This window comes from Athene cunicularia (assembly GCF_003259725.1).
Source record: "Athene cunicularia isolate RWA chromosome 2 unlocalized genomic scaffold, athCun1 chr2_part1, whole genome shotgun sequence".
NCBI lineage: Eukaryota > Metazoa > Chordata > Aves > Strigiformes > Strigidae > Athene > Athene cunicularia.
The window spans coordinates 87,011,321-87,025,845 of NW_020799095.1; the positions used below are offsets into that span (position 1 = coordinate 87,011,321).

General features: G+C 40.0%; 1 protein-coding gene across 1 annotated transcript in view; it reads left to right on the forward strand.

Moving 5' to 3' along the window:
- The window catches only part of GALNT12 (polypeptide N-acetylgalactosaminyltransferase 12), a 47,851-nt gene that overhangs the window by 481 nt on the left and 32,845 nt on the right, over positions 1-14,525 (forward strand). The window contains exons 2-4 of the mRNA XM_026841406.1: positions 706-872; positions 12,537-12,706; positions 13,417-13,606. Of these exons, the coding sequence (XP_026697207.1) occupies positions 706-872; positions 12,537-12,706; positions 13,417-13,606 (527 nt within the window). The remainder of the gene's footprint in view (positions 1-705; positions 873-12,536; positions 12,707-13,416; positions 13,607-14,525) is intronic.

A 14,525-nucleotide genomic window follows, 5' to 3' on the forward strand; every position in this document is an offset into this window, starting at 1 on the left:
GCCTGCCCCCGGTGCTTGCCGCCGGAGCAGCGCTGCCCGGCAGAGGAGCGTTTGGTGGCAGCGGTCAGCGCGGGGTCACCGTGTCTCGGCTGCAGCTCGCTCCGAAACGCGGGGGCTTTTAAAACGTTCTCCTTTCTTCACCCCTTCTTGCAGTCGCTTCCAAGTCACAGCGTTTGCCCACGAAGTTAAACCCGTCGCGGATTTTGGCCTGACTCCCGCCCTTCTGCAGGGTAGTGGCAGTTGCGTGTCGGCGGTGCCTGTGCAGCTCAGGAGCGAGGGTTTTGCACTGGTAGCCCCAGCAGCGGGGTTGGAGCCCTTGGGCAGGGGCACGCTGCCTGCTTCTCCTGCCCCAGTCCGCTGGGTGGGTCACCGCGAGCAGCAGTGTACTTTTTACAGTTCCTGCCGGGTTTACAAACGTTAATGCTTCTCAGACTTCAGCCTTGCGTAGTATTCAAATGTCTTATGCCGCACAGCATAAAGCAGATTGTTTCATGATCAGATTTACCAGGAGCGTTGTAGAAACGCTCACGGAGGTGCATGATGTTCTTCTAAACCGGGACTTTGCTTGTTCCTGGATACTTGGTTGTGGGGACCATTTATATTTACAAATCACACTTACATTTATGACACTAATGCCGGATGATGACATAAGCAGGTGTAAACTGAGGGTTAGATCCGGTTTGATGAGATGATTGCGCTTTACAGGCAACAGTTCAGTGCAGATGTGAAGTCAGTGCTGTGCAGTGGATCGAGCTGTATGGTCAGTTCTGGCCTAACACAAATACTCAGTTTAGCGGAGGAGTTCACCTCCGCATGGGCTGTCCTGTGAGTAAGCAGCCGGCTGGTGAGAGGAATGAGTTGAGTAGTTGTGGGTATGTACCTTAGGCCAGAGGGGTTGGGACAGAGCCATGGGTGCTACTGAGTCCTCTCCTCTCTTTCACCTGAGCTTGGCTTCAGCCAGTTTATTTTGTCGCAACAGGTTTGTGTGGTATGGTAGCAAAGAGCTGTGGAAAAAAGCAGGGCTCTGTCTCTGACATGTGTTCATGTCAGTGTGTCCTGTCCTGTGGTTCACCCAACTCTACTTATAAATTCTGTATCTAAAACATGAATCATATGATAGCTCCTAAAAAATTGCAATGCAAGCTTTTTACTGTAAATTTAAGCGTGACAGTAGGCTTGTTTTTCTTGGTTACCTTTTATTCTCCTCTTAGAAACAGGCTATAGACTATATGTTAAAAAGGACCTTTTTAGTTGCATTTCTACAGAACTTAAATCATTTCAATTAATTATTCTGGACTCCTGCCATTTCTTTCAGACAGGATGTTGGAGGAAATGGAAGATCACAGTTGCTGAGCAGGGAACGTTATAGATGGGAGAGAGATTATTGAAATGAAAATAAGTGGGCAGATGGATTTTGCTACAGTGGTGCATCCTTTTTCATTTGAATATTTGGATGTTGAAATGACAAAATGTATCCAGACCAAAAGGATTGCAAGGCATCAGTGACATAATCTCGGAGATAATTGCTTTCTGAGGATGGGGCTCTGTTGTACCGTTGTAAAATCTGCTGACAGATCCTTCAAGTCTTTTCCCACAGTTAAATCTAAATTATGGCAGAAAGATCACAGAACATCTATCCAGCTCACACAACAAATTAAAAAATCCAACAACAATGGAGGGCCTATATAGGTTGAAATGTCAAGTCTAGGAAAAATATGGTTTAGTTTATTTTAAGGTTGGTAATGTTTGACCATTCATGATCTTTAAGCAGTATTTGGGTGAGGCTACAATGGTAGGAAATAAGTAGTAATGGTACACTTTAACTAAACTTCAGCTGTCCACAAAGGTGATGCAAAGGCTAAATTTTTATATGTGATCAATGAAATAATTTTGGTTCCTGAAGACCAGAAGGTGACATTTTTATTAGTGAAGTCTCAGAGGAGAACCAGGGAACTGTGTGCTGGCAAGCTTTGGATCTCTTCCAGGCATATTATTTACAAACTGTGTTAAGGAAAAGAATTAGTAGCAAATAGGTAGGAATGATCTATTGAGAAAGAGTCAGCTTGGCCTTTGTCAAGTATGACGTGTCTCACAAACCTATTGGAGTTCTTTGAAGGTTATAATTATATGGGTAAGCGGGTGTGGTGTTATTTCCAGAGGCTTTTGCGGAGTTCCATAAACAGCTGTGAAATAACATGGAAATTTCTTGCATTTAGCAATAACTGAATAAAAACTGGGAAGCACTTTTTTTCTTCTTTTTTTTTTTTTTTTTCTAAAAGTAGCAGAGGGTCGCTGGTAGTTCCACAGAAATCTCTTGGACCTAATGCAGTTCAACTTACAGCATGGATTCCATACAGAAGTGATGAATCAATTTACAGCTCTTCAGCCTGAAAGATGGACAGTCTACTGAGAGGGTGTCTTATGCTGAGCCACTGCAATACTAGGCCAACACATGAAGTGAATAGCAAAAATCTATTTACTGTAAAGTATAAGAAATTCCATCTACTGGAAAACTGACATCAGGTATTCATGAGATACTAACAGATACTATGTTTGGAGACTTTATTCTGGGCTATGAGCTTTTGGTCTGTTTCAGCATATTCTTATGTGTGTGGAGGTGAGTCTGGAAATTTTAGATCCCAGGAAAACTAGAGGAGGAAAGAAAGGGAAATAAATGTAGACAACATCCCCACCACCTGGATGCCCCATTTCTCCTTTTAACCTTAATGTCCTCCCACATTCAACAGTGAACTCGCTCTGGGTATGAATTGTGAAAAATCTCAAACATGAAGCTAGTGAAAACTAGAATTTTGCTAGTAAGATTGAGAACATCCAGACCAGTAAGCCTTTAAACCTGGTCTGCAAAATTATGTATACAAGATGTTGCTTTATCAGAAAAGACAGAAAATTTTTCTCAGTGCTATGTTTTGTAAATCCTGTACCTGCTATCAGACCAGAAATATGACAGTAGTTATTTGCTAATACCTGTGTCTGGTAAATACTGTGCAGGAAGAGAAGAAGAATAATAGTTTGATTGAGAATGCTCCCCATATAATGTATTGGTTGATGATATTTGACTATGAATCCTGTACAGATGTTATTTACTTTAAGTTTCTTCAACTTCAGGTGTTTCTCCTACTAATATATTCCTGCTAATGTAAACATTCAGAAGACTTTACCTTTATTCCTTCTTGTTCTCAGAGACCACTGTGAGGTATTTTTCTCAGAACTGATACTGTTTCTACTGAAACACAGATCTGGAGAACTTCACAATTTGTATAATTTCCTTTAGACAGTTTCTACTTCCTTTAACTGTCTGTGCTTGAGGTCAGCAGCTGATAATAATGTGTTTCATCACACACAAACTCTTTAGTTTTATTGATGGCTAGAATTGTGTGTGTGTGTGTGTATGCATATAAATGTACCTATATGTGTACATAATATATGTTTAAACATATAAACAAATTAAACATATATACATAAACTATTAAGAATGTTCTTTTTATAAAATATTATGCATAAAAATTTGAAACTACTAAATGGTGATACAGTTTGTACAAAGCTTGAAGTGAAACATGCCATAGGGTCAGAGAAGGTTGGAAGGAACCTCTGGGGCGTTTAGTCCAACCTCTTGCTTGAAGCAGGGCAACTTCAGTGTTAGAGCTTGTTCCTAAAGGCCATCCTTGTCCAGTCAAATTTGGAAAGTGTCCAAGGGTGGAGATTCAACACCCTCTCTGGCTGCCACTTTCAAGGCTACATCACTGCCACAGAGAACTTTTTTTTTTTTCCTTCCAATCATGAAGTTGTCTAGATGGCCCAGGTTGTCTTCCCAATGTTTATCCTTAATTTCTTGAGTTTATACACATATGGGAAGCAACCACTATAGCAGGTTTAAAAGAAGCAAGCATCCCCTGTCAGACATTGACCTAGTGAGAGCTGTGCTGGGGCTGATGCCCTGGGCTGTGCATTTTGGCTGCTGCTGCTCTGCCTTCATGCTGTGCAGCAGTAGGGCCACATCCTGTCCTGTGGGGCTTCTCATCATGTACTTGTTTTACAGGACTGTAGGATTAGGCAGACAGTGGATAGGGTCTTTTAGACAGCCTTTTACAGACTATTACGGTGTGTAAGAAATGCATTTCCAGTTTTTCTGCATGGATTCTTTTAGATTGACTGTTCTCAAAATTTTTTCCTGATTTTAGACATTCTGCCTTCTTTTATTTTCTTTCTATATTTCTCACAGTAGGTGTGCACTGCACATTTATTTCGGGGATGGTTTCTGTAAAATCACACCAGCTTTCTTTTGGCTGGCTCTTGTTACAAAAGGAGCAGAGCAGGGATGGGCACTTTTGTGCCGACTCAGCATTTTCTGTTGTCTCTTTCATGGTAGAAGCCTGAATCAGCCCTTGGGCCTCATTTCACTTGTGCTTGCAAGCAAATGGATTTGTCTTTCCTTACCTGGCAAATGATTTTGAGTAGCCACAAAAGCCCCCCAAATATTGAATGTGGTCTGCATAATAATTAGCAGCTATAAAAATAGTCTTAGAGGTTTGTTCTTTAATTCTAGATAATTTTCTGTGTTTTGTAGAGAGTGCTTTTTTATATATGTTTATATATGTATATTAATATCTGTGTATAGATATACACACACACTGAAACTCCTCTGTGACCATCATTTATGCCTATAATATTTTTTGGAGGGATACTGTCTTTGAGTTTAGCATAGCAATCTTGTGCTAAGATTTTTCCAACTTTCAAAACTGCTTTTTCTGTCTGTTCCCAGATTTGAAGGTGATTGTCTTACAGTCTCACTTGTTACCGTGGTTTGTTTTGTTTACTAGGTTTTAAATACCAAATTATGTAGACTGCTCATCTGATAGTATCTCACCAGCAAATTCCCAGAATAAGCCTCAAGACTAGGTTTTGGTCCCTCTTCTCCTCCCAAAAAGTCACAGCATCTGATTTTGATGGGCGTTCTGCTCCTGCCAGGAGTTTTAGCCTGATGCCCTTCCAGGAAATGTCACAGCAGCCGGGTGTTTCCTCCTCAGACCACCACAACCACCTGACTATGCCCTGGAACTTCTCCTTCATCTGTTAACTCAAGGTGAAGTAACTGCAGTGACTTTTTTTTTTTTTTTTTTTCCCAGCGCCTATAGGGAAACGGAACTCCTTGAAGAGCTTATTTACAGTGGCTTGGCCTTGTGGGCGCGTCCCTTCCCTCTGAGTACGCAGCTGACGGGACGCTCCATGCCCAGGCCTTGCTTTGGCGTCTGTATTCCCGTGCTTTATGTTCAGTCAGAGTCCACAAAACACAACACTCTTCTTCCTACGAGCAGATGCTTTGCTTAAAATGCTTTTAGGGGTATTTGGTTTAGTAGTTTTGTGACACTATGGTTACTGGTTTCAGGTTGGGTTTGTTGTTTGCTTTTTGAGCTTTTCTGGAATGGATAATTGGTTACTAATAACTACATTAATCATAATAACTTTTAGTCCTTACTGTATTGTTAGTTTATGGGATTCCTTGCATTTATAAACAGGCTTTAGACCGGCAAAGCAGTGTGTCTCTGGGACATCTCATTCCTACTTCATACAGTTAAGTGGGGGAGTAATAAATCTGTATCACATTTACTTGTTTGATTTGTTTTAAATAAGCAGGCTTGCAGTTTATGGCAGTACAAAATACAGCAATGCTTCCACAACTGCTTTAGGATATTTTACTATTTTTGCTTCCTATCTTCTGTAAACATCTGTCAGTTTTCTTTGTCATTATGCTTTCATTTAATAGTCACCTGCAAACATTTCCCAGAAGAGCCCACATGATTATTTTTGGACCGTTTTTCTTTGCAGCTTCTGGTAGAGATCCTCAGCTTACTCTGATGTCTAGATGAGTGCTTGGTTTCAGTTGATTTGATTTTTAACCTGAGAAAGTTCTCAGATCAGTGATAGTAACCACAAACTGCTTTTACAATTGTAAGGATCAGGTGCATCCACACCCTACTATTAGTGATGGTTACAATAAATTCTTTCACTTATTGTATTACTTTGCAAAATATTTTTCTTGTCCTGACTCAGATTACTCGCATCAAAGTAAATTTCTGAATGTAGGTGTAGGAGATCATATGGCTTTGTATGGATGTTAAGTGTACCTCACTACATTGGAAGAAAATTCCAAACACAGGTAGCCATTTGAGGAAAATTAAACTACTGTTTCAAATCAGCAAAATAACATAAAAATGAATTGTTTTTTCTTCATAGACACATGCAAAAATGCTTTCTCATCTGCACATCTGGAATCTGGGCTAGGTAGGAGCTTCTATTGCCTTTTCCAACAGTTTGGAACTAGGAGAATCTATGGATTTCCTGAACTTTTGAATTTTAGGATATAGGTATAGTTTACCCTCATAGGTGGGCTTTCTAGACATTTTTTTCTTAATGTATTTTTAATTTGTCTTAAACAGATTTGCTTTTCTTTCTTTTCCCCAAATTTCTTTGCAAGCATTCATTTCTGTTGCAGACTTCCCAGCTTTCTTCCTTGCTTCTCACAATGTTTTTATACTAGCCAGCACAGTTCTTTATTATCTGAAATTTTAAAATGATGTTTGGCAGTCTGTCTTGTCGTGACCTTATTGTTACTGGCAGAGTCGTTTTTTGAAACATCAAATAATCTGGAAAACCATTTCAAAATCTAGCCAACCTCTGTTTCAGAGACTTGATTATATCACAGTGTTGTAGACTGTACTGGGGGGCGCTCTCCTAATTTTCAGCAGATGCAATTTAGGGAGCATTTACCCAGGCTGCTGGGCTGGGACTGGGTGGTGAGGAAGTGTGGGCCAGCATTGCTTTAGTTCATGCTGCTTACTCGTTCCAGCCTTGCCCCAGATAATTCAGCCATTCTGGCAGTTATCAGCTCCTTGCTGCTATCTGCTTTGCTAATCAGACCAAGACACACCTTCTGTAAACGTCAACACCGTTTTCTGTAATATCCGAACACACATGGGGTATGTCAGTGTGCAAAACCAGGTGCAGCCTTTCCATGTTTTTTTTTTTTTTTTTTTTTTAACAGATCTGATGATTCAGGGTAGTTTTATATGAGAAAATAAATTAGCATTGAAAGTTGGGTTGCATTTGGGGGAGATAAGAATAACCTGATTTATCATATCTTTTAATTCCGCTGCAGACATCACAACTCTGTATCCAGGGTTTTCATGTAATAGGACTGTGTTGCTTTTGGCTCACATGCTGAATTTCATCCATAGGTTGCCCTCCCCCAAGGAGGGGTGAGAAGCAGCTGTTCAAACACACGTTCAGCCTGGAGTAGGTAACGTGGCCTTGGTAACTCTGCAGGGTGGCTCTGAAACCAGCCCTGTGACCCATGTCGTGCTGCTGAGCTTGGTGTGCTCATGGGTGGACCTGCTGAACCCTAAGCTTCTGCTGAGAGCCAGAGGGAAGGGAGAAGTAGAAAAGGGGGGAGAAGAGAACGCCAGGACATCCTGTGCTGTGGCTTTGGGAGGGTGGGAGAAGGAGGTATTTTCTCTTGCGTGAAGGTACCTGGCAGACTCCTGAGTCCACATTGATGCCTCTGCCATTTGTGGGGTGGGAGTGGAGAAGGTAAAACTAGATTGAGACACCCATGGCTGCTGCCATTCGTCCAGATCGGCCGTATTTACTTATAGCCTACAAAACGCCACATTTGAGCACATTCCATACTAAAAGGGTGTCTGCTGTTTAATTCGATGTCTTAACTCAGTTCAAATTAGGAAGAGAAAAGGAGGTTGTTTTGTGAGTTGGTGTGTCCACAGCCCACCATAACCAACCCAGCAAGCCTGGTTCCTAGCCCACTGTGTGAAACCCAGCCTGAAGTAGGACCCTAACAGTGTTTGCTAGGTGACAGTATGGTGGTGCATATATGGCAATGTCATGTACCATAGTCACATAAATCATGTTAAATCAGATACAGCAGTGACATGTGCTGTTTTGAACTTCTTGAGAGAAGCTATGCAATCTTGAACTTGCCTGTATTCTTGGGCATTCAACATTGGAACTTCAAAAGCAAAACTTATGTAGTATGCCTTTAGAAAGCATTAAATAATTTACAGACATTGTATTCTTAACAAATCTTTGAAAACTCATAGAACATCTCATATTTTTTTCTGAAAATACGGATAACTGTGCATACAGAACATTGAATTTGGAGATGTAAAATGTATTTTCCCTTGCCGTATCATTGTTGCAGTTGTGGTAAAAGTCTTACTTAAAATTTTGTCAGCAACCATTGCTAATTAACTCATGGCAGCATGCCCAGTGTGCACATATTCATGCTCTCTCTCCCTGTGTACAGATACGCATCTCTTAAGAGTAACAGCTCCTTACAATGAAATAAATGGAGTGATTACATTAATTGACACAAACGTTCTCCAAATAGACCATTTAATTTTGTTTAGGCATTTCCTGACTGATGTCTCTTTAGTTTCAAATAAATAACCTATTGTAAAACTTGTTAAGAGAAGACTTTGTAGTTTAGTAGATTTCTATTTTAAATTATTAAACTGGTCAGCTGTATAGTCTTGGTTAGACTGTGACTTGCAAATGCCATGTAAAAAGGTGAAATGAAAAACCCACAGGAATGTGAATATATGATGATACACTTTTACATGCTTTGCTTTAGTTTCCATTTTGTGGAGTTAAATGTTTGAGTAGATGCTGTAGTGAAAGATCCAGAAAAGATGGTGTGTAGTGAACATAATTTTAAATCTGTGTTCAGGTACCTACCAGCATTATTCTCTCTCCCGTCTAGAAAGGGAAAAGATGGGGAGGGACTCTTTACCAGGGAGTATAGTGATAGGAGGGGGGTAATGGTTTTAAACTGAAAGAGGATAGATTTAGATTAGATAGAAGGAAGAAGCTCTTTCCTGTGAGGGTGGTGAGATACTGGCACAGGTTGCCCAGAGATGTTGTGGTTGCCCTCTCCCTGGCAGTGTTCAAGGCCAGGTTGGACGGGGCTTTGAGCAACCTGGTCTAGTGGAAGGTGTCCCTGCCCATGGCAGGGGGGTTGGAACTAGATGGTCTTTAAGGTCCCTTCCAACTCATATCGCAGAACCATAGAATGGTTTGACTTCAAATGACGTGCTTCTGCATTTATTGTCCATGCTTGGAAATGTCACATATACAGGCAACATATTTTCTTGTGTCTGTGTTACGTTTTTACAAACCATTTGGTAGTTATGATGACTGGGTTCAAGGTGATGTATCAGGCAGTCAATAGTAGGGACTGTAGGTAGTTTTCTGGTTTTTAACTTCAGCCATAGAAAAGTTAAGTGTCTGCTCTATAGACAAGGGGAAGATGGGGGCCCGTTGTTTGTTTGTGCTAGATAAATGGCTTAAGGAGAGTGCGGTGAATTGCCTTCTGGATCTGTCTTTACGGACATGCAGAGTCCAGACAGTTAGCTCAAAGATAGCACCTATCTTTTAGATGGCTAATGTGAGGTGCAGTTAATCTTGTCTTAACGTGATCCCCTATATTGGGAAAGGACAGTGTTACACATTTGAGGGTGGCACTAAAGAGCGCTTTAGTCAGAAGCCAAAAGCAGCTTGCAGTATAGGCAATATAAATATACATTTCCAGTATCTGCAAAAACGTATTTTGGGACTGCTGTCACTAGTTTGTACCCTCCCTGTCATTTTAATGACATATTGTAACTGATACGCATTTGTTTTTCTGAATAACCCAAAGTAGGAGTGAAATGATTCACTTGGAAAGTAGGAGCTTGGATACTTGGCTGACACATGGAGAATAAAAATACATCCTGAAGTTTTCAAAGGTGAATCCAGAAGATGCACTGCTAAAGTGATTCTGTTGCAAATAGAAGTTGGGAAATGGAAAAGCTGAGTTATGACCACTAGCCTTTAAGTCAGGTTTTGTAATTGTAGTGGTTTGTTGAAGCTTGTATAACTTGTGAAGTGGTAATGTTAAGTGTTCATATGCATGTCACTTAATTGTTATTCAACAACGCTTCTGAGCATTCCATTTCAGGGATTCATTCTTTTGAAAAAGATGTTCTTAAGCTATTATTTTTCCAGCGTTTAAATGTTTTGGGTTTGTTAACTCCCCAATGGGATTATTTTTTAAGATTTAGCAAAACTCTCTGAAATTTCTTTCAGCACAGAAAGATAAGGGGCAGCCACCCTGCCGCCCTGGTGAGTCACTTGTATGCACTTGCATGCTGCCTTCCACCACAGATCTAGTAAATAAAACACCCTTTTTAGTTTGGGCCTTTTTCTTGACTTCGGAAACCTAAGAAACGTATACTGTGGTACGTCCCGTAGGAGGCTGACCTTTTTCCACAGAGTAGGGTACGCTCAACGCAGAAGGCAGCAATGCACAGTGAATCACAAACAGTCTGGGGATTGCCTTGCTCTGTGCCAAATTATGTTTTCAGTCTCCAGCATGTAATTTTCAGTCAAATCCACTGAAGTCTTTAATCTATAATTAGGCTTATAAGCTTCTTTAGACCTTTTGGATTTAATTTTTAAAATAATGTAACATAACACTATTATTCTGTGAATCGTTCTGACGTATTTTCCAGAGAAAACTTTCCTGGAGGTTTTATATTTATTCTTTTTTTCATTTTTCTAAAATGGGTAGGTAAAGATCCCATTTCAATGAAGAAATAAACTGAAATTACCTGGTACAAGTGACTGATATATAAGAGAAGAATTTTTTCCTAGCAGTACTGAGCATAAATGTTTTTCAACAAGCTAATGTAAATATGTATTTCTAAAATTGGATTCATACAGTAAGTTCTTCTGTGGGTTTTTTTTAAGAAAATAGTTAATTAAAATGTCACTCCTTTTTCATGTGTTAATGCATAAACATTTGGCAAAATAAATCACTTACCAGCCACTGCTGTGAGGCAGTTCTCTGTGTGAATGCCTGTTTACTTCAGGACAAGTTACAGCCTGGAGGAAAGGGCATTTTTGTGTTTCACTGTATAAGTGTATGTGTATGTACCTATCTGTGTATATCTGTATGTGTGTATGCATGCATATGCATCATATACAATGAGTGTTGTTGCACAGCACTCATGTCATGTTTGAGAAGCAGCATTCTATGTGCTGCCTCTGCCCAAGTGTCATTTCCCCTCATTGCTTCTTCATTTTCAGGTATTTATTAGAAATGTACTCTACAGACTTTTTTTTTTTTTCCTCATAAGAATTTTAATTTCAGAAATATTCAGATTCAGACCTTTTTTTTCCTTTCTGTACCACAGATCTTAATAGATACTGCCTACTCTTTAAAGAAACCTAGAAGTCTTCTTTTATTGCAAAACAGCAGCATTAAATAGTAAATATATTCTCAATGTGCTATAGATAAGCAGTTTTCTTTCAATGTCTTTTTCTGGATGTTTTGGGGAATTTTGGTTCCCCTAAATTGACCCAAAGGATTTTGCTGTCACATTTTCTGATGATCAGTTATGGTTTCCCTCTTCAGCTCCCTTGTAGCATAGGTTTTGGATGACTTGCTGCTGTTCTGTTTTGGTAGGAGGGATGTCCGACCTGTTTCGGTATCTATTGTGACCTAGCAGTCTACCGAAGTTGAAGTGTGTCCTTCTGTCCCGTACAAAAGGCTCCGTGTGACTCCAGGCATAAAAAATTTCAAACATCTCTAAACCATTTCTGTTGGTTGTTAACAAAACTACTCGGACAGAATGCTCTAAGACAAGGGGAGAAATGGTAATAAATACCATTATTATTTTAAAATTCTTTCAGACCAGGGGAATCTAAATTTATACATTTGGCTCAGCTGTGAGTTTCTTGGCATCCTTATGTTCATTTAGGGAAGTTAATGTATATATTTATAGGAAATACATTCTGGAGCTTAATCTGAAGGTTTGCAAACTTCCTGGCTCTCCATAGAGCCAGAACATGCATTTCTATGTCTGTCTGTGTTTTTTGCAGATTTCACTATTATATCTTGGCAGTTCAGTGGTCTAACCAAATTCTACTTCAGTATACTTATGTCTCAGTTCTGTTGCTGGTATTTATTTCTCTTTATATGTTGCTGTTCCTTCACAGTTATATTTTTACTGTCTAACACTTGTTTTATTTTCCAAAACGCAAGTTATCAATAATTTATGCTACTGTTTTTATGACACTTAGGGTTGGTTTGTTTTTTTTTTTTCTTTTGGTAATCTGAGTTGTGTTTCGGGCATTGCTTGTTCTTGTACTTAAGGTGATACTGTACAAAGACAGCTACTGCACAGGTACCAGCTCAGAATACCTCCTATTAATTTTGGGTTTAGACACTTTGGGGGGTTACAGAATTTTAGTCATAATGCCATTGTAGAAACGGGGCTGCTGGAATACCAACTTCCTGAAAGTGTTTGCATGACTTTTCCATGTGCATAGAGTTCTTTTAAGATCCTTTATATGTTCTTGCTTACAGTTAGTAAATAGCATACAGAATCTTCATTTGAGAGGAGTTTTCTGGAAGTTAACAAATGCTTTTGCACTTGTACTAAATGTAATCCATTCCCTTACAGGTGCAGAGAGAAGAAGTATGATTATTACAGCCTGCCAAAAACCTCTGTTGTGATAGCTTTTTATAATGAGGCTTGGTCAACACTTCTGCGAACTGTTCATAGTGTTCTTGAGACATCCCCAGATATACTTTTGGAAGAAATTATCCTTGTGGATGATTACAGTGACAAAGGTAAGGAAGAATAAGTCTAAATAATGTTGATTGATGGGCTTTTTTGGTCAGCCAGTCCACAAGAGGAAAAGATATGCTGTTTGGGTAACATACCATAACATTATACAACATAACTATCTAATTGGAAAATACTTTTTCTTGTAGTGTGCCAGTGAAAAATTTGTCCTGTGGACCAAATTTGTTATAGAATGGGGAAGCATGTTTGTTGTGTTGTAACATGAGTGCTTGCATATATAGATAACCTACAGTCTGGTATAGAGCATTTCAGGTTTCCTAATTTGAGCGAGCAAGTTTCAATTGCTCCAGGATTTTCTTGGTGTTTAGTATAGTGAGAGCTACCTGGTTATCTGTTTTCGCTTAAATTATGTGACAGAAAGACAACACTAGTGTTTTCCACTACACATGATGAATTCTGTTAAGAATAAAACTTTTACGTGGAACAGGTTTTACGTAACATGTGAGAGGCATTTAACAGTTTGGAAGCTAATTGCAGAGGCAAATATGAAGCATTCAGTTTCTCGAAAGTAACTGTGATTTGTGTCCATCCAAGTTCTGTGCCTTTTCCTTGTTCTTTTTTAATACAGCAGAATCAGAGTTCCAAATGCAGGTGTCTTTAAGGCACTGCTATAAGTAATACACTATCACAAAAAGAGCTTTCTGTAGCATGACATAAACCAGAACTATATTCTTTCTTCATTTCTTTGTTACAGAACATTTAAAGGAGTCTCTGGAAAACTATGTGGCTGGCTTACGCAAGGTGCGTCTTATCCGTGCAAATAAACGAGAGGGACTGGTTCGAGCCCGGCTGTTGGGGGCGTCGGTGGCGAAAGGAGACATTCTGACATTCCTGGACTGCCACTGTGAATGCCATGAGGGCTGGCTGGAGCCGCTGCTGGCAAGGTGATGTTATGCTCTCATCTGGTTTTCTTTCCTGTCGCAGAAGAAGGGACACTTCTGCAGTGAAAAAATTACTCTTTGCAGACATTTACCGAAGGTTACTGCAGTCTGGTCCCTGGGGCACTGTGAGTGTTTGTCTCCTGGCAGTGGGGTAGTGAATAGAAGTGTGGAAGATGAGGAGGTAGATTTGTGTTTTCTCCCAAGGACCAGGCTGCTCTTTTACTTCAGAGAACTGAAAGTTTTGTTTTCAGGAGGAGGAATCCTCCCCTAGCTTTCAAACTACCTTGGGAAAGGTGGCTGCTTCTATCAGCCTGGGTGGTGGATGAGAAGAAGGTCTGAAAAGATGTGTGCTCTGAGACATATCCCCTGTTGCAGGGCAACATGCATATAAGCAGATTGGGATAAAAGTCCATAAACTCCGTCTTCCTAGTCCTGAGCGAATCCATCTTTCCAAAGTGGTTCTGATATAAAGCATCACAGGGTAGGATAGGGAGGAGTTAATGTTATGTCAACACTTTTACTTGGACACCATCTGTCCTGGGACACTGTACTTTACAGCTATGTAGTTTTTTGTCTATTCTGCAGATCTGTCGGGCAATTCAGAAATCTTTCATTAATTAAAAACCCCCACCCAAAATCAAAACAAAAAGAAACTCAAGAAAACCCCAACAAAAAGTCTTAAAAGACAGAATACTAGCTCTCTATTACAACTTAGATATTCTTGAAGCCTTGCCCACATGTAGTCAGCAGCTACACATGCACTTTTCTGGCTTTGGTTTAGCCACTGGTACACCTCACCTTGCTGCACCCTGCTGCCCCTGCATCGCATGAACGAGGCTGTATTGCTTTTGCCCCTCTTGCTGACAGCTTACATGTTTACCCCCTTGGATGGCATTAGCAGATACTGATATCAGTATTCAGT